This window comes from Capra hircus, chromosome 7, assembly GCF_001704415.2.
Source record: "Capra hircus breed San Clemente chromosome 7, ASM170441v1, whole genome shotgun sequence".
In the NCBI taxonomy this organism is placed as follows: domain Eukaryota; kingdom Metazoa; phylum Chordata; class Mammalia; order Artiodactyla; family Bovidae; genus Capra; species Capra hircus.
The window spans coordinates 50,000,585-50,020,409 of NC_030814.1; the positions used below are offsets into that span (position 1 = coordinate 50,000,585).

The 19,825-nt window shown below is 42.0% G+C and overlaps 1 protein-coding gene across 2 annotated transcripts in view; it reads left to right on the top strand.

The window, feature by feature from the left end:
• SH3TC2 (SH3 domain and tetratricopeptide repeats 2) overlaps positions 1–12,497 on the top strand; it is a 56,714-nt gene extending 44,217 nt beyond the window's left edge. Inside the window, exons 13-17 of one of the 2 annotated variants that reach the window (XM_013965675.2) lie at positions 4,492–4,642; positions 6,882–7,004; positions 8,232–8,382; positions 9,701–9,912; positions 11,557–12,497. In XM_013965675.2, coding sequence (XP_013821129.2) covers positions 4,492–4,642; positions 6,882–7,004; positions 8,232–8,382; positions 9,701–9,912; positions 11,557–11,748 — 829 coding nt within the window. In that variant the 3' untranslated portion in view covers positions 11,749–12,497. The remainder of the gene's footprint in view (positions 1–4,491; positions 4,643–6,881; positions 7,005–8,231; positions 8,383–9,700; positions 9,913–11,556) is intronic. The other variant, XM_005683144.3, reaches the window with a different exon arrangement.

The following is a 19,825-nucleotide window of genomic DNA, read 5'->3' on the forward strand; positions in this document are numbered from 1 at the left end:
AGGGAACACTTCATGAAGGTGATAACATTTAGAGATGCCCTTGAGGGATAAGAAAGATTTTGAAAACTGGAGAAGGGTAAGAGAAGACCATTTGGGACCAAGGGTCTAACTGTAGCAATGGAAAGGGGAGGACACATTTGAAAAACATTTTGTAGATTTAACAGACCGGGTTTGATGTTTCTCTGGGTATAGGTACTAAAGGAGAGAGAAGACTATAGCCTACTTCCCGGGGAGGGATGTGGAGGTTAGATGGGGGTGCAGGGGTTTACAGTGGGCCTCTGGACTGGCACAGTCAGCATCCATATAGAAAATGGTGGTCATAATAGTAACAGAAGACATTCAGTGAGCATGCACTGATTACCAACCAACGTGCAATCTCAGGATGACCTTATGAGGAAGAAAGAGTGAGTGATTTTCACTACCCATACTGCTTTTCTGCTTATTTACATTCCTCCTATTTGAAATTCCTCCTAGTGTTCAGTGATGGTGAGTAGGAAGGCAGGGCAGTAGATGATGAAAACTTTGGCTCAGCCTTCAGAATTTTGTCTTGAGACACTTTGCTGTTCCTTTGTTCAGTATATCTTTTGAGAATTGCTTTCTTTACTTTCATGGTGATGACTACAGAATCTAGTTTGACGAAGTCTTTCAGTCTCTCAATGAGAAAGGTCATTAGGGGTCTTGTCTTCTGTCTCAAGGTGACACAATATAGACTTTAGACTTTCTATAGCCTCAGCTGTAGAGCTGAACCAGGTGGGTTACTTGAGAACTTTATGGCTCTATTGGATCAATTCGACTAATACTTGCTGAACATGTACTATGGCCCAGACCCTAGTTTAAAAGCTGACAAATGTCAGCCCAGTCCCTGAGCTGACAATGCTTATCGTCTAGGTCAGGAAGTAGATATTACACACATACTCACTGCAAGTATCACATAAATGTTGCTAAGAGACACAAAGGATGTGCATGTTATTTTTCAGAAAGAAATACCTTGCATGCAACAAGCCTTAGCAAAGTAATGATTCTTTGCATATAATACAATCCCTAGATGCCTAGAAGTCATTTTTCATGGCTTTTATTCTTATTCTTGTGCATCTTACTCCTATGGAACTGAAAAAAATGTTTCAATGTTTGGTTTTCAGTATAGCTAATATGACTAATCCCTAACATTTTTGGAATCATAAACAAGGAAAGAATTGCACTTGCTGACATGTTCTTCTTTTATCACAAGCCTAGGATGTACATCACCATCCATCTTTTTCCAATGGGGGCACTTTGTTCAAGGTTTGAGTTTGCTTATGTCCTTCAAAATTTTGAAGTTGTTAAAGTGGCAAAAGAAACAAAAGCCTTTCCATAGTTGATTTCTGAGCCAGAAATTGAGCACTGTTTGAGGGTCTGTGGGGGAGCTGTGGAATTTGATTCTCAGGGTTAGATCCTTGTTTAAATAGAGTTTATTACCTGGTCTTTATTGCTTACCCTTCAAAGCCTTATTTTTCCCATTTGCAAATGGGTATGATAATAATACTGTTCTCTTAGTGCTGTTGTGGTGATTAAATGAAATTATGCATGTCAAGCCCCTAGTGCATGCTAAGGTCTCAATAAATCATAAGTAACAATTACTGTCAGTGCCGTTATTAAAGACAAAACAGCAGAAAGCTACACATAAAGCTTTGAAATGAGGAATGCAAACATGGACAAGTTTTTTAAAAGACCCCTGGGTTTCTTCATTTGCAAAATGAGCTAAGAACTTTCATGGCTGGGGATTTCTTGAGGATTAAATGAAAGGATGTGTACTGAAAATTTGTATCCCAACACCTGGCCCAGGGTCAGCCCCTGGTGAGTGGCAGTTCTTATTATGGAAATTGGATGAGACCAATTAGTGGAGGCTGGGCTCTGGCCAGAGGTCCAACATTCATCCAGGCAGGGCAGGGATCTGGAAAACCCCAGCAGGGGTTGGTAGGAGGAAGTCTGGGAAGGCAGGTGTACTGAGGTCACCTCACCACAGACTCATGGCTGATATCCACACAGGAAGGAAGAAACGAAGATTCAGCTGCAGAAATTGAATTTTGGGGGCAGAAAAAAATGAGAAAAAGAGAAAACTGAGGGTTTAAGAGGAGAGGAGATACTATGGCAGGGCCTGGGCATAGCTGGCTAGGAATTCATGAGACTTGGGATCAAGACTGATTTCATAGTCTTCTACCAGCTGTTCTCCTTACTTCTTTGATTTGGGAGCTGAGCCACACCTAGAACCTGCAGGTGTTGACTGTAAGAATTGGCATGCTGGGACATTCCAGACCAAGCTAGTGACTCATCTTGTGGGTGATATAGCATAGCCACTGGTAGATGTAAATACATGGGGTGGTGAGTGGTGGTAGGAAAGAACCAAGGAAGCTGGAGACCACTTCCCAACTTTAGACCATAAGGTTCTTGTCTTATACTGGAGTCATGAATCAAGTATAAGTCTTGGTGGAAGCAGCGGTCTTTGGAAAATCCATGCACATGGAGTGTTGATAGAGTTACGTGGGCATCTGGGTCTCTCTAACTCCTGCCTTCCCCCTTGGAGTATTTTTTGAGGAACACTGACCTCCTCTCTTTCATAGTCACAGTGAGCTCAGAGAGAAAAGTTCTAAGATCAAAATGCATTCTTGTGAGTTGATTTCTCTGTGATAACCCACATCTTGCTCCCTGGGGGTTTGGTGAAAATAACCATATCCCAAGAATGTCCCAGGATGAGATGTATGGGTCCTGTCTTCATTAATTGTTACAGTGGGAGTAGGGGGAGAAGTGGAGGACAGGCCTGTAGACCTGTTATCCCTGCTTGGCATTAAAGGGGTACAGAGTGGGTGAGAAAAGGTCAGGGCTTCCTATAGTGAAGGAGGCCTGTGATTATCAGGCCAGGGAGGTTGGTGACCACTTCAGCATTGTGTGCAGCTTCTTAGCTCACAGCACAATCTCAGCAGCAAATCTGACATTCTGATTCTTGACAGAGAGTGGCCACTGCCCATCCTTGATGTCAGTAAATATTATATCAGAAGCAGGGCAGCAGAGAATTAGAGTTCTTTCTTCTCAGGACTTACAAGGGCCAAATGTCTGGCAGTTTCTCTGAAGGCTAATAGCTGCCTCTTTGCCAAGATGAATCAGGGCCTTATTAGTCAAAAACAATGCTTATTTCCATCACTGTGAACAAGGGGGTCTGGGGCCTGGGTTGCCTATCAAGAGGTGGAACCATGTTTGATAAGGACCTCCTAACTATTTACAGACTTAGTTGGTGATGGTCAGTGTTTCTAGAAGGATTTGCATGGTTTGGTGTTTCCCACACTTCAGTGCAAAGTAGTATAATCTAGGTTTGTCTTAGAAATTCAGATTCCTGGCTTGCTACTGTGATGATTCTGATTCAGTCAGTCTGAGAGATCTCTGGGAGTCTGTTTTTAATAAGCAACCCAGGTAATGTTGGTACAGGTGAGTCATGAATCACACTATGAAGAACATGGGTATTGTGGGATGAGTCCTGGGCTGAGACTCAGGAGAATGGAGTTCTGGCCTTTGATTGTTCCCCAGTGTGGTGTGCAGTCTTGTGCAAGTCACTTCCCATCTCTGGGCCCGTTTTCCCTATGAAATAAGGAGAGAGTCTCAACCCAAGTTGCACAATAGAGTCACAATAGTAGCTGATAAGGAGCTTTGACAAAATGCTGCTGCTTGAGCTAGAGTGTACCAGGCTAGCATGGTATGTCAACACATTGAGGTGATGACTTTGCCTGTGGATGCATGTTTAAAGAGTTTCTAGACGATTCTAATTATTGCTGAAGTTGGTGATGCCCAGTGTTCCTTCTTGCTCTGGAATTCTGAACCTGTGCAACACTTTATTACCTATGCCTCATTTCTTCATTAATCTCTGATGTGAGGGGAACAGTTTTCTACATGAACAATTTCCAAATAACTGAAGAGTAGTCTGTTAAACACCAAAACTTTCCTCCTTCTTTGATTTTTCTTATTATAAAAACATCAAAATCTTTTTAATGATTTACAGTTACCGCTATGGTCATTCTTTTGTGCATTTACTCAGTAAGTATGCATTTGTCATCCACTGTGTTAGGTTCTTATGAAAAATGTTATAGTGTCATGGAAAGATAGTTGGATCATGGGCCAGTAATCATAAAAATGATAATTAACATTTAAACGTTTATCAAGTGCCTACTCTATGTTAGGCACTGTTCAAAACACTCTATCTCGTTTACTTCTCATAAGCATCCACTGAGGCAGGTACAATTATATCTCCATTTTGCAGATGGGGAAATCAAGGGACAGAGAGATTCTGTACTTTCTCAAGGTCTCACAGTTGGTTTAGGCAGATCCAGATCACAGCTGGTTTAGGCAGATCTCCCTGTGTGATCTGAAATAATGTTGTTTCCCCACTAGAGCTTCAGTGTCCTCCTGTGCTGAATGACTCTAGTCTCTTTGAGCCCTTATACCTTATCAGTCCATGTTCATCCCCAGGTCCCTCAGGAGGTCCCTCACCTGCATCAAGGAGAGCCTGCGTATCTTCATTGACCTGGGGGAGAGAGACAAGGCTGCTGAGGCCTGGCTTGGGGCTGGGCGGCTCCACTACCTCATGCAGGAAGATGAACTGGTGGAGCTGTACTTGCAGGTAGGTCTCCAGCAGAGCTTATCTGCTGGCCTGGACCATGGGAGTGGGAGCAGCTGTAGCCTCCAAAGTGGTGAGCTGGAACTAGGGAGAGGTGAAGTTCTTGTCAAGCTCTTAGAGGGACAGTCAACTCTAGGCTGCTCCCTGGCCTCAAGATGGAAACCAGGGCAATCTGGTAGGCTAAATACAAGCAGCTGTGGGCCAGTCCCTGAGTTTCCATATGCGTGTGTGAGCTCTAAAAGAACATGATGGGAGACTTGTTCATCTGTCTTGGCAGTTTTATCCATCTTTCTAAAGCTCAACACACAGCTTGACTTCAGGGAGGTAAAGAAGGTTGATGTTTGCAGTATATTAACATCATTATTTTCTTATGATTTTATTTTTGCACACCTTTAACATCTGTAGTATATCATAGTGTAGATTAAGTACCTCTGCTTTAAAGAAAGATGGACCTGGAATCAAATCACAGGGCCATTGATTATGAACCGTGTGACCTATCTGAGCTCCCTGGGCCTCAGTTTCTTCATGAGGGGATCTGTTTTTAGTAAATATTAAGTATAACATTTGCATAGTAAGCACATGTACATAAATATTTACTAAGTACATGGGACTTAGTAAATGCTTAATAAATGGTATTTCATCATCATCATTATCACTATGTGTACAATACTGACATTATGATGGTATATAAGAAGATGTATTCTATCAAAAATATGCCTGTTAATCTTCACTTCCTTCCCATTTGTCATTTTATTCCCCTTTACCCAACTCCCTTACTCTGTTACTTATACTCACACAAATTTGCTTCCACTGAGTCTTAATAATGATTGTATAACATTGTTTGAAGGCTTGCTTTGCATGCGAGACTTTGTTAAACACTCCTGTTGTTTCATCCTCATTACAAATGCTGCAGGAGTTTCTACTGAAATTTACATTTTACAGACAATACTCAGTGAGGCTGAGTAACTTGCCTAAAGTGATACAGCTAGTAAGTGGTTAAAACTGCTCTCCAGCAGTATGACTTAAAGATTTTTCTTTCAGAGACTCTATTCGGCCTTGGGATTTTAGAAGTGGAAGAATTATCAGAGAACAGAAAATTCGGTCTTGCCTTTTTCTCTCTAGGAGACAAAGGCCCAGAGGGGGCTATTGGGGTTGTTCATTGCTTGGTGGCAGAACTCCTGACTCCAGGATTTCATCTCACTGCCTCTATCTTTGTGTATCTGTATATGCAATAAAAATAACTGAGGGACCTTGGCCCTGTAATTCACAGACCAGGATTGGTCCCAGGTACCCCTAACCCTAGACTACCACCTGACTTGATGTTCTGCAGTCATTCCCATTGAGGTAAACCATTCTCTACCTAAGGATCTTTGAGATACTGTAGTTGTGCTGCAGGTGTGGTACATTCTTCTCTTCTATGTCTTCATCACATTTTGTTTAGGTGCAAAATTAAATAGCTTGTTTGAGATAAAGAGATCATAAGGGCCAGGAGAAGGGTAATGGAATCAAGGACACTGGCATTTGTTTGCCGCTAACTATTGATGTAAACTTAAAACTCCTTATTCTGAGCCTGTTTCTCTGTCTGGAAACTCTTAAGTGTTGGACGAACTCACTTTTTCCAAACTTCAGTCATTTATACATCACGTTTATAGTTTTGCCATAGCCAATACCTCTGTACCATTATTTATTTATTTATTTTTCTTTGACTCAACTTCAAATCAACTTAACTTTTTACATTAAACAGTGCTATCTAAAATCAGATATTTTGATGTATTTTTAAAAAAATTTTAAATTGGAGAATAATTGCTTTACAATATTCTGTTGGTTTCTGCTGTACAACAGTGTGAGTCAGCTATAATACATATATTCCCCTTCCTCTTGAGCCTTCCTCCAACTACTTCCCCCATCCCACCCATCTAGTTTGTCACAGAACGCTGAGCTGAGCTCCCTGTGTTATACAAGTTTCCCTCTAGCTATCTATTGATGTATTATTAATCTTTTCTCTCTAAAACACATTAAAATAAATATTCAACTATTACAAGATGTTTGTGCTGCTGAAAACCATTTCTAGGGCCGTCAAAGTAAACTTATCATCTCATCAAATGATCTCATCTCCATGTCATTTAAGGTTCAGGGGACTTTAACAGAGGGTTAAGCTAGATGGTTGGGATGTCCTTGCCAGTTCTGTGGACATTCAGAAGTGCTTCTCTCCACCTTTGACAGCAGTCTCTGTTCCACCCAGGCAGCCATCCAGAAAGCCCTGAAGTCAGAGGAGCCCTCCTTGGCTCTCAAACTCTATGAGGAAGCGGGTGATGTGTTCTTCAACGGGACTCGCCACAGGCATCGTGCAGTGGAGTATTACCGAGTGAGTCACGGGCTGCATAGTCAGCAGTATCCCCAGCCAGGCTGTGGCACAAATGTAGGCAGGTCCACTTGGACTTTGGTCTGGGGCCCAGTTCCCCTCTCTTGATGGTATTTCTGTGTCTTCCTTTCTTCATTCAGTGCCTACAGGCTCTCCCTCTCAAGTCCAGCAGGCTCTCAAAGAAGGAGCTGATAAACTCTGTCACTCTTGTGGTTGATAAATAAAGTATTCTTCCTGAGAGAACATACCATAATAATGACAACTTTTAGGTGCATGGTACTATACAGTTTGTAGCACGTCTTTGTCGACCAGAATGTTTCTATGTACATGGCATGGTGGGAGATGATTGGTCTATGGATGAACACTTTTGCTTTACTGTGTTTTATTATGTATTCAAATATATTAAAAAATTAAGTATGTATAATACCAGTTCATCAGATGCATGATTTCACAGATATTATTGCAAAGAATGAAGCAAGAAAAAAAAAGACAGTTAATTTAAGAAATAATAGTAATTAAATAAATGTCCATATGTTAAGTAGATATGTAAAAAACCATAATTGTTCATTACAGACTGAAGTTTAGGAAACTTTGTTATCTTATTTGATCCTAAAATTTCACTTATTCCAATACTTACTCATTTGCTTGTTCAATTGTTTATTCAGTCATCAAACATTCATCAAGCAGGCAATATGTGCCAGGCACTGGTAGGAGTGAATGAAAAACACGTCTCTGACTTTTGAGGTTCTCATGGTCATACACATTTTATAGATGACAAAACTGAAGGTCAGAGAGATGAAGTGACCTGCCCAACATTCATAATAAAAATAATAGAAATGACTATTTCCTGGGGACTCTCTGACACTACGCATATACTCCATGTATGTACTTCGTAGATTAGCACTGTGGGTGCTAAGGGAGTGTATAACTGGAAGGTGAGTAACTTCCCATGTGGCCTTGAAGAAGGTTGTCTTCTCTTTCCTGCTCTCAGTTTCAGGGTAGCCTGATGACCTCTAGTTCCTCCACCTCTGAGGTCTGGGCAGAGCAACTAAGTTGAGCAAGGATCAGGAGAGAGTTGAGAAAAGCCATGCATGGGAAGTGCCATCTCCTCCTGAGCTTCAGTCACTGCCATCCCTCAGTCCCTGGCAGTAAGATATAATATAACCTTCTAGAATATGGTATGTGTTGATGATTCTTGGCTAGACTGTTTCCTTGTGCCTCTGTTCTCAGACTGGGGCTGTTCCTTTAGCAAGGAGGATGAAGGCAGTGAGAACCGAGCTCCGGATTTTCAACAAGCTGACAGAGCTGCAGATCAGCCTGGAAGGCTATGAGAAGGCTTTGGAATTTGCCACCTTGGCAGCCAGACTCAGCACAGTTGCAGGTAGGTGGTCCTAATTGTCTGGGGGTACTGTATGGGAGGGGGTGATGCTCCCTGAGGGACAACAAAGTTGTAAGAGCATACCCATGGTGTCAGACTCCATAGGTTCAAACTTTAGGTCAAAGTGTCAAGGAGCCCCCAGGTAAGCAAGTTGCTTAATTTAATATCTATAAGCCTCAAGTTTGTCATTGGCAAATCAGGATTAAAAATGACACCCACAGCATGCAGTTGTTATGAAGACCAATGATAATCCAGCTGAAACCCACAGCACAGTGCTTGGTATATAAGTCCTTGATAAGTGTTACTTGTGCACACTATTATAGTTAGTATCATTGGTTTTATTCTGAGTCCAGGGTGAATGGTATTTTGTCCTATGCACATATGGTATTTTATCCTATCCTATCCTATGCATTAATGGCCTATTACAAAAGCACTGTGCCTTAACTTTTTAATTAGTTGATTATTAGTCAAGTGCGTATTTTCCTATGGTATTGAAATGTAAATGAAAGTCAGATTCCCATTAACCTAACTCACTCAGTAGCTGAAATAGCTTGCATTTACAACAAAAGCTAATGAGAAACAATGTAAGTCACTAAAATAGAAAAAAAAATGCAGATGCAGAATATACAAAGATAAACTCATCTCAAATATTGATGCTTGAGGAAAAGCAGGTTTTATTAAAGCATGCTTGATTAGATGTAAGGGCAAATGGAGTCTTCTGTGATGATTCTAGAAGGGACTTCTGGGCATTCTCAAGGGCATGAGATCTGGATGGTACTGAACTTTATTGTGTTTAATTGCACTTCAGAGCTCTCTCTTCTTTTCCTAACTCTTCCTTTACAGCAGAAAACCTTATTTGTGCAACTGTCTGCTGGTCTTAGGAAGGCCTTGAGGGCCCAGGCAGCTCCCTCTGGAGCATTCTTATCCTTCCTTGGACGGAAGCTGAAAGGAGGATATATTCACCCTTTCAAGCTATTCCACATGACTGGATATTTCCATATCAGAGAGTTGAATTTTTCTCTTTTAGCTTTGGCTTTTGGCTCTTTGAAGCTTAAAAGTGATGTTTTTAGATTGCATCAAATAGCCACCTTGTAAATATTCCAAAAAAGACAATTGGAAGCCTTTGTTCTCTTTAAAAGTTTATTTTGTGTTAAAAGAGTTAGTTATTGAAACAGTAAATCCACCAAAGACAAAACCAGTCATAGACCCATTAGATCCCAAGATTCTAAAGCATGAGTTAAAAGTGAAAGGGTCTCTAAACCGTACAGAATGAATGAGTGAACTAATGATGCAAGGTGTGGCTGTAGGATCTCTCTCTCAGTCTTCCAATTTCTAGGAGATCAGCGGCAGGAGCTGGTGGCCTTCCACCGTCTGGCCACTGTGTACTATTCCCTGCACATGTATGAGATGGCTGAGGACTGCTACCTGAAGACTCTGTCCCTCTGTCCACCCTGCCTGCAGAGCCCCAAGGAGGCCTTATACTATGCCAAGGTGTATTATCGTCTGGGCCGACTCACCTTCTACCAACTGAAGGTAAGAACCAGGCGTGTGAGGCTGTCTGAGAGCTGCTGTCCAGTTGTATTCTTCCCTGACCCTGAGCCTTCAGGGTAAAGTAGAGAGAGGTAAATCGGGGAGTATTGTCCCATAGGGTGGGGTGTGGCTCCTCTGGGAACACAATGACAGTCTCCACTTAGCTCCCCTTGGAGACCTCAAAGAGGCTCCCATCTCTGCTGAGGAGACATGTTCCTCTCTTTCCTTGCCCTGCTGGGATTTCTGGGCCCATTTCATTTATCATATACTATGGGCACATGTTCTAGTGCCTGTGAGCTCCTCCAGGGCCTGTGAAAATATATGAGACCTAAACAATACACGAGACCCCCAAACAAAAGAACTATAAGCTTCAAAATTAAAATTCATTCCTAACTGTATGTCTAAAAAATGTTGTAGATGAACTAGTCAGTTGAAACTCACTTCTTATGAGGTTTTATAAATGATATTTTAGATGAAATCTAGGTACATGTTTGCATGTTTGAGATAATAACATGCAGGGTCTTAAGAGTAAACCATGCCTAGGTCCTGAGAAGATCTTATCCCTGATCTCCTGTTTGCTCTGCTGGAGTTGAATCCAGAACTTCTTATTTTTCCAGTGACTTCTATTAATAGAACTGTGTGTGTGGTCTATAATTCTCAGTTGCATTCTGGCCCTTGAACTTTGTCCCTAGGCACCGGCTTCCCTTACCAGATGTCTGTGTCTGCTTTAGCACAACCCTTTCTCTCTTCACACAGAAACAGTGGCTTCTGTTTGCAGACCCTTAGGGCAGCTCTGCTGTCTTTTTCTTATTTGCCAGAGTGTTTCTGGTCTGAATTTATTATTGACTTATGAGGGTTAATGAGAACCAGACATATCTTTTTGAGTCTCACCGGAAGAACCATATGTTCTGCGTTCCAACCATGTAGGGAGAAACGGGGTAGTGAAGGACTCTCCTCAGCAATCTTGCCTTTGATCCACAGTTCCCAGGAAGTGGGACAAAATGTATATGATTTGATTCCATCAACCAAGGATTCTAGGCTTTGCAAGGGAAAGAGCTCAACTCAAACTAGCTTTAGCAAATAAGGAGATTTATTGGCTCAAGGAACTGGGACATTCAGGTGTAAGTTTAATTTCAGGTAGTTCTGGAAGCTGGTAGTCAGATGCCATCATGGATCTGAGAGAGAGGTGGGGACCTCTCTCTGTATTCCTTGGCTTAGAATGTTTCTACTTCTCTCTATTACTTGGCCTTTTCTCCTTCTATTATTGGCAGCTTCAAGCCCTCATCTAAAAGGGTGAGGGACCATTTTCTCTCTTAGGTCACACTTGAAAGGTCCCAGGGAGTGACCTGGGACAAGTCAGCTTGAGTCATATTCATATACCTAAAGCTCTGTGCCCAGAGTGATGCTGCTTCATGATTGTCTGTGTCTGGGTAAGACGCCATCCCTGTGCCTTGGGAGGAGGGCCACCAAGGTTAGCAATGTCACAGAACTGCCGTGGACTTCCCCCAAGGAACCAGGAGAAAGGGGTGGGAAAGGATGTCAAACAGGCAAAAGCTAGTTTTCTTAAATTTCCCAGCATTGCCTCCAAGCCTCTCCTGGAAATGTCTGCTAATGCTGTCTCTTTTCTGCCCCCATGCTGGGGGTTAGGATGCGCACGATGCCACCGAGTACTTCTGGCTGGCCCTGGCGGCAGCGGTCCTGCTTGGTGACGAGGAGCTGCAGGACATCATTAGGACCAGGCTGGACAACATCTGCCAGAGCCCCCTGTGGCATAGCTGTCCCTCTGGGCGCTCCTCAGAGAGGGCACGCTGGCTGAGTGGTGGGGGCCTGGCCCTCTGAGGACAGCTGTCCCATCTCCAACCAGTTGCCATGGTCAGAAGCTACCTCTCTTCTTAGCCTCTTAGAAACTAATCTGGGGAGTTCAAGCCATGTCCTGGCCCATCGTCTCATCTCAGAATGGGAAGAGCACAGTCCAGAGGGAGTGGGCTCTATTCAGTCACACAAGGAATGGATGGTGGAGCAGGGATTAGGGTCCTGGCTTTGTGTCTAGAGCCTTTCCAGTAGACTGTGGCCCTTCCACACATGCAGCCCCTGAAATGTACTTTCTAGACACACAGTTCTAGAGAAAATGAGAACTTTTGCCCCTAGAAAAGCTGTCCCCTTCCCTCAGTGAAGAAATCAGGCACTGCACTGGAGAGAATGCAAGCAGATTGGACTTTGTTCCCTTTACTGACTTTTCTCAGGGAAAGACCCCTCCCCTTGCCAGCTGTGAAATTAGTCATTTCTTTCTTCTCTTTCTTCAGCCAGTAGAGGTGCTACTCCTCCTGTCACAAGGACTGGCGGGTGAGAATTCACCATGCTCTTAGTGCAAAAGATACAGCCTCAGAATGGCCAGGTCGAGTGCACAGAGGGTGAGGTCTGTACCATTCCCCATCCTGCCCTGAGGCTCTGCTCCCCCACAACTTCCCTAAAACCCAGGGGAAGCCTCCCCAGGGTCATGGCTTAAAAATTGAGCACTAAGAACATTATGACGTAAATTACGTGTAAATAGTGTGTATTATTAAACATTGCTCATTTATGTTTATTCACACATTTGTCTCCTTAATAATAAGGAAGATGAGATGAGAGACTTGAAGGATGGGTTAAATACCAAGGGGTCATATTGATTCCAGGGTTGCTCATGTACAAAGCATCTCTATTATCTATCATTGCATAACACATCTAGTGACTTGGAACATTGATTATTTCACAGCTTCTGTGAGAAGGCAGGAATCCAAGCTTGACTTCTCTGGGTCCTCTGGCTCAGAGTAGCTCACAGGGCTTCCATCAAGGCATCAGCTATACCTGTAGTCTTCTCAGGCTCAGCTAGGGAAGGATATGTTTCCAAAATCCCTCACATTGCTATTAGTAGGAGTTAGTGCCTTGCTTGCTGTTGACCAGAGGCTGCCCACAGGTTCTTGCCTTGTGGGCCTTGCCATTGGGCAGCTCGTAGCATGGCAGCCTCTTCATCAGTGAGCATGTGAGAAGAATAAGAGCAAGGGTGAGAATGGGTAGTCACTGTCTTGTCATAACTAGTCTCAGAGGTGGCATCCAACTAGTTTTGCTTTTTTTTTTTTCATTATATGTGAATCACTAGGTCCAGCCCACACAAAAGGGAAGGATTTACCAAGGATGTGGATTCCAGAAGGTGGGGAGTCAGCTGGGGCTACCACAGTATTGAGTTTTTTGATGACAGAATCAGGAATTTTCTAAGGCAATGAACTCCAAGAATGGCCCACTGACTGGACCAGCAACATCAGTGTCACCCCTGAGATTGTATGAAATGTGAATATCAGGGCTCTACCTAAGGCATCTGAAGCACAGTCTCTGCGGCCAAGGAGCCTGGCTTTACCCTGTTTTCCAGGTGATTCTAGTGCACACTAAAGGATGAGAAGCAATGCTCTGGAACCATGGTTCTCAGAGAATGTGAAAAGGAGTTACCGGGGAAACTTGCATAAAATGAACTTTCTGGTTCTTACCCCAATAATTTTGATTCAGAAGGTCTGGGAGATAACCTAGGAACATGGATTTTTAATGAGCATCTGAAATACCCCAGATGCTGGTGGTTCACTGTTGTTCTGAAATGTGGAAACATGCAAGATCTAGCTACAAGTCTCACCATCTGATCACAGACAGCTTAGATTTACTGTAAGATACTCTGCCCTTTCTTTCTAGCTTCTTGGGGCAACCAGATGATTGGTGGTGTAGACGGGTAGGATAGAGGTGGTGAGTTGAGTCAGCAGTGCATCTTCTAGTCAGGAATATTGTGCACATATTGGTACATCTTATTTTCTCTTAGGAGCTTGATTGGTTGTTAAAATGCTCTCTACCCTAGAGTATTCTTCAGGAAGGAAATGAAGTGACCTAGTTACTACCATGTAAGATAGATGTGGTTTTGCCCCCACCACAAACCATAAAATCCCCAAGGGAGGGATGTTGAAGTTGAGTCTAACCTCCCATGCAGAAGCCTTTCAACAACATTGCTGGGAGGCACATGCATTCCAGAATGGTTACGAATCTTGTATTTGAAGAAGACTTGCTTCTCTGGGATCTCTGGGATCCAAGCCATGAACCATTCCCCACTTGTCTCAGGTTACAGACCCTCTCCTTTTCCCCTTTTCCCCACTGACCTATTACTCTCCTCTGGCCAGATGCCAGTTCCTGTCCCGTTGATAGTGTGCTTCTTATAACAGGTATTGGCTGGTGTGTAGAGAGTACTGAGGGTCATTACTGTACTTCCCCTGCTTCTTTAGTTGTGTCCAACTCTTTGCAACTCCATGGGTTGTAGCCCCGCCCCCCGCCCAAGGTTCATCCATCCATGGGATTTTCCAGGCAAGAATACTGGAGTGGGTTGCCATTTCCTTCTCCAGGGGATCTTCCTGACCCAGGGGTTGAACTCGGGTCTCATGCATTGTAGGCAGACTCTTTACTATCTGTGCTACCAGGGAATCCCATTACTGTACTTAATGTAGTTTAATATCATATTTTAACATTGCATTAAGATTTTTCTTCTCCCCAACAGCTACATCTTATCATTGGCTCACATTGAGTTTATCATTTGCGGTCTCTGCTCATATGAGTTTCTGTTTGGCCAAGTATTTTTCAATTGTTACAAATATACATATCTGTATACATAAATACTTACACATATATACACATAAATACCTACACACATGGGCTTCTCAGGTGGCCCAATGGTAAAGAATCTGCCTGAAATGCATGAGACATGAGTTCAGTCCCTGGGTTGGGGAGATCCCCTGGAGAATAAAATGGCAACCCATTCTAGTATTCTTGCCAAGGTAATCCTGGTTGCAAAAGAATCGGACACGACTTGGTGACTAAACAGCAACAACACCCCCAGCCACACACACATATATTTGGGTGAAGAGCATTATAGCTACCCATTTTACACTTCACTAAGAAATTTGATTAGAGTTTTCTGATTCTGCATACTTTTAAAAATTGAATTATAGTTGATTTACCATGTTGTGTTAATTTCTGCTGTACAGGAAAGTGATTCAGTTATATGTACACACACAAATATATTCTTTAAAAAATTCCTTTCCATTATGATTTATCACAGGATATTGAACATACTGTGTTGTTCCCTGTGCTGCACAGTAGGACCTTGCTGTTTATTCATTCTATATATAATGGTTTGCATCTCCTTACCCCAAACTCTCAACCGATCCCTCCACTGACCCCCTCCCTCTTGGTAAAAACTCAAGTCTGTTCTCTATGTCTGTGAGTCTGTTTTTGTTTCCTAGATAGGTTCATTTCTGTTATATGTTAGATTCAACAAGTGATATCATATGGTATTTGTCTTTCTGACTTACTTCACCTAGTATGTAAGTATGATTTACTTCACCTAGTGTACTAAGTATGATCATCTCCAGGTCCATCCATGTTGCTGCAAATGGTATTATTTCATTTGTGTTTTTTTATGGCTGAATAGTATCCTGTTGTGGAGAAAGCAATGGCACCCCACGCCAGTACTCCTGCCTGGAAAAATCCCATGGATGGAGGAGCCTGGTAGGCTGCAGTCCATGGGGTCACTAGGAGTTGGACACGACTGAGCAATTTCACTTTCACTTTTCTCTTTCATGCATTGGAGAAGGCAATGGCACCCCACTCCATTGTTCTTGCCTGGAGAATCCCAGGGACGGGGGAGCCTGGTGGGCTGCTGTCTCTGGGGTCGCACAGAGTCTGACACGACTGAAGCGACTTAGCAGCAGCAGTAGCAGTATTCTATTGTATATATGTACCACATCTTCTCTTCCATTCATCTGTTGATGGACATTTGTTTCCTAATTTTGGCTACTGTGAATAGTGCTGCTATGTATGTATGGGTGCATTTATCTTTTTGACTTGTGATTTTGTCTGGATATATGCTCAAGAATGGGATTGCTGAATCATATGGCAACTCTATTTTTAGTTTTTTGAGGAACTTCCATACTGTTTTCCATAGTGGCTGCACCAACTTACATTCCTACCAATAGTGTAGAAGGGTTCCCTTTCCTCCACACCCTATCCACTATTTGTTATTTGTTTACATTTTAATGATGGCCATTCTGACTGATATGAGGTGGTACCTCATTATAGTTTTGATTTGCATTTCTCTCATAATTAGCAATGATGGGCATATTTTCATGTGCCCGTTGATCATCTGTCAGTCTTTGGAGAAATGTCTATTTAGATTTTCTGCCCATTTTTCACTTGGGTTGTTTGTTTTTATGTTGTTGAGTTGTATGAGCTGTTTGTATATTTTGGAAATTGAGCTCTTGTCACTCACAGCATTTGCAAATATTTTTTCTCAGACCAAGGTTGTCTTTTTGTTTTATTTATGGTTTCCTTTGCTGTACAGAAGCTTGTCAATTTGATTAGGTCCCATTTGTTTATATTTGTTTTTATTTCTTTGGGAGATGGACCTGAGAAAACATTGGTACAATTTATGTCAGAGAATGTTTTGCCTGTATTTTCTTCTAGGAGTTTTATGGTATCACGTCTTACATTTAAGTCTTTAAGTCATTTTGAGTTTATTTTTGTGTGTGGTGTGAGTCATTTTGAATTTATTTTTGTGTGTCAGTGTAACTTCATTGATTTCTGTGAGGCTATCCGACTTTGCCAGCACCACTTACTGTATAAACTGTATTTTTTCTACCATATATTCTTGCCTCCTTTGTCAAAGATTAATTGACTGTAGGCGTGTGGTTTTATTTCTGGGCTCTCTATTCTGTTCCATTGATCCATATGTCTGTTTTTGTGCCGATGCCATTGTTTCAATTACTGTAGCTTTGAAGTATTGTCTGAAGACTGTGAGGGTTATGCCTCCTGCTTTTTTTCTTTTCCCCCAGGATTGCTTTGTCTATTCTGAGTCTTTTATGGTTCCATATAAATTTTAGGATTATTTGTTCTAGTTCTGTGAAAAATGTCATGGGTAATTTGATAAGAATCTCATGAAATCTGTAGGTTGCTTTGGATAGTATGGCCATTTAACAATATTAATTCTTCCAATCCAAGAGCATGGGATATCTTTCCATTTCTTTGTGATTCTGTGTACTTTGGTTCACCTGTAAATCTGTTAAATTTGCCTTTAACCAGGTCATTTATAAAAATGTCCAGCACATTTCCAAAGACAAGGATAAGGCTATTTTTCTTAAATGAAAAGAAACATTGCACTGTGTCATTAAAGTGACTACACTGTGTATGCAAATTACTCTGCTAAGATAGTCTTTAAAAGTGTCTGAAAATTCCATTTTAAAAATGGTGAAGTATTACCCCTGGAATCATGTTCATGTACTTTTCATGATCCATAGAAAGTGAGTAAAGTGGTGTTTGGGTCTGGTTTCTATTTATGCAGGTTTTATTATTCATAGGTAGTAGCTAAAGATGAATCAATTACCTGCTTTATCCTAATCCTCCCCCAAAACTTAGCGACATGCCTGGATCCTGGCTCTGGGCTCCTTGCATCTAATCTAAATAAAGAACAAGGAGGGAATTACAACATTGTGGAAAACCCATAACATATTTTCTCAGCTTTCAGGTACATTACTTCCCTATTCAATCATACTAATGCTTTGAAATCTAATATTGCCTTTATTCTTTTCTTATTTACTTTGCCATCATTTTAAGATGTCTTTATATTATATCTGTCTGTGTTTGCTTGTACTTTGTAAATAAAACATAATTCTTTTGACAAGTTTATCTGGGGAAAGAACTAGGGGTGCAGAGTTTCAGAAATGAAGAGAGAAACAGTTCACTGGGGGTTGGGGAGACTTGGATTTTGGTCTTTAATTTGACATTAAATTGCGATGTGACCTTGGGCATGTCACTTTACCTCTATACACTTTGAATCTCTGATCTCTAATAGAAAAAGTATGACCTGTTTCAGGTTCCTTTTCAGCAATGTTATTTCTATGCCATATGAGCAGGAAGAGAGATGAATCTGGGAGATGAACTCCTATATTTTTATGGCCCAGTTTTTTTCTCTTCTTCCCAGGTGTCGCAATGGTAAAGAATCCACCTGCCAATGCAGGAGTCACAAAAGACGTAGGTTTGATTCCAGGTCAGAAAGATCCCCTGAAGTAGGAAATGGCAACCCACTTCAGTATTCTTGCCTGGAAGATTCTATGGACAGAGGAGCCTGGTAGGCTATAGTCCATGGGGGTCGCAAAGAGTTGGAGACCACTGAGCACACGCATACACAAACTGAAAAACAGAAAAGTAATTTTTTCCCTGCCACATAGGTAGTTGTGGCAAAGAGCAGTACCCTGGATCCAAGGACTCAGCTACACAAATGATTACCTCAGGGCTATTTTCACAGTTAAATGCACATGTGCATATGTGCATGTTTGTGTTCATATGTGCTCATGCATACGCACGTGTGCATTTACCACCATACGTGCCACCTGGAAACCCCCTTACCGGTTTTTTTCTAAATTGACTTACTTCTTTACCTATGTAAATTAATTTTATAAAGGATGATTGGTCGGTGCAGAAGAGAAACTTCTATATTGCTTTCTATAAACAGAATTTTATAAATAAAAATAAACACGGTGAGAACAGTGTACCATATTCAAGTTAGATCCTGTTGCTTATGGCAAGTGCTGAGCCTAGGCTTGATCTAGCATTATTTGAAAATAAAGAGATTAACAATTGGCAGGGAGTGTTGAAGACCAGCTAACACTGTTCTCCTTGCAATCAGGAAAACAGCAAGCAGCTCGAACAACTGACCTCCTCACAATGGGAGTCAATGCTATTTAATGCCATGCCTGAGTGCATGCTTCCCATTTCAGTTGTATAAGAGGGAAGGGGCAGATATATATATGATCCAGGATAGAAAGCACTGTGATGGGAACTAACTACTGGGTGCAGTGAGAACTCAGGGGAAAGGACTTAACCCAGGCATAGGAGTGAGGGCATCAGGGAGTGGTCCCTAGAGGAAGTGACATCTAAACTGAATCCTGAGAAAGAGATTTCTGTTTAATTCTAGCTGATGCCTGGGTGGTTGACTGACAGGGTATGTGACAAGAAAGGTCCAGAGTGTGGAGAGGGCTTGTTTTCTGAGAACAGCAGTGAGTTGAGCAAAGCTGGAGCTAAGTCAGCGAGGTAAGGAGGAGAAGTAAGAGAAGACTTTGGAGACGGGAGCTGGAGACAGACCCTGAGGTGAGGGTGAGCCACAGAAAAAGTTCTAAGCAGGAGAGAGAGCATGTTCAGATTTGTGCTTTGGAAAGATGAATCTGGAAGCAGCATGAGAATGGATTACAGGGCAGCAGGAGGGAGGCAGGAAACCCAATAGCTGGATATTGCAACAACAGCACTCCAGCTTTTATTTGGATTTCACCAGTTTTCCCCCCTTAAGTCCTTTTTGTGATCCAGGATCCATGATATCACATTTCATTTAAGTTGTCATGTTTCCCTAGTCATCTCTGATCTCTCAGTCTTTCCTTGTTTTTCATGATCTTGACTTCCTTTCCTTTTGATAGTTGCTGCCATTGAGATACGTGGATGAGGAGATGGGAGGAAACAATAATTCAAGGGGATAAACCCTGCACTCACTGAGTTCTTAGTTGGGGCCAATGAAGTCAGGGATACTTGGGTTAGAGTCTGTCTCTAACTATCTGTATGACTTTCAGCAAATTAATTTCTCGGAGCCCAAAGTTGTAAGAATTGTATAAGACAGCACACGTAAAACTACCGAGCACACTCAATGCCTGGCACATAGTGTAGACACTAGAAGAACTGATACACTTATTTACATTCTTTATTTTATAGATGAGGAAATGGCTGAGGCATGCCTGTCTTTGTGGACAGGCCTTTACCTGAGGAAGAAAGAAGTCTGATCCAAGACTTAAAACAAATGAGGCTATTTTTAAAG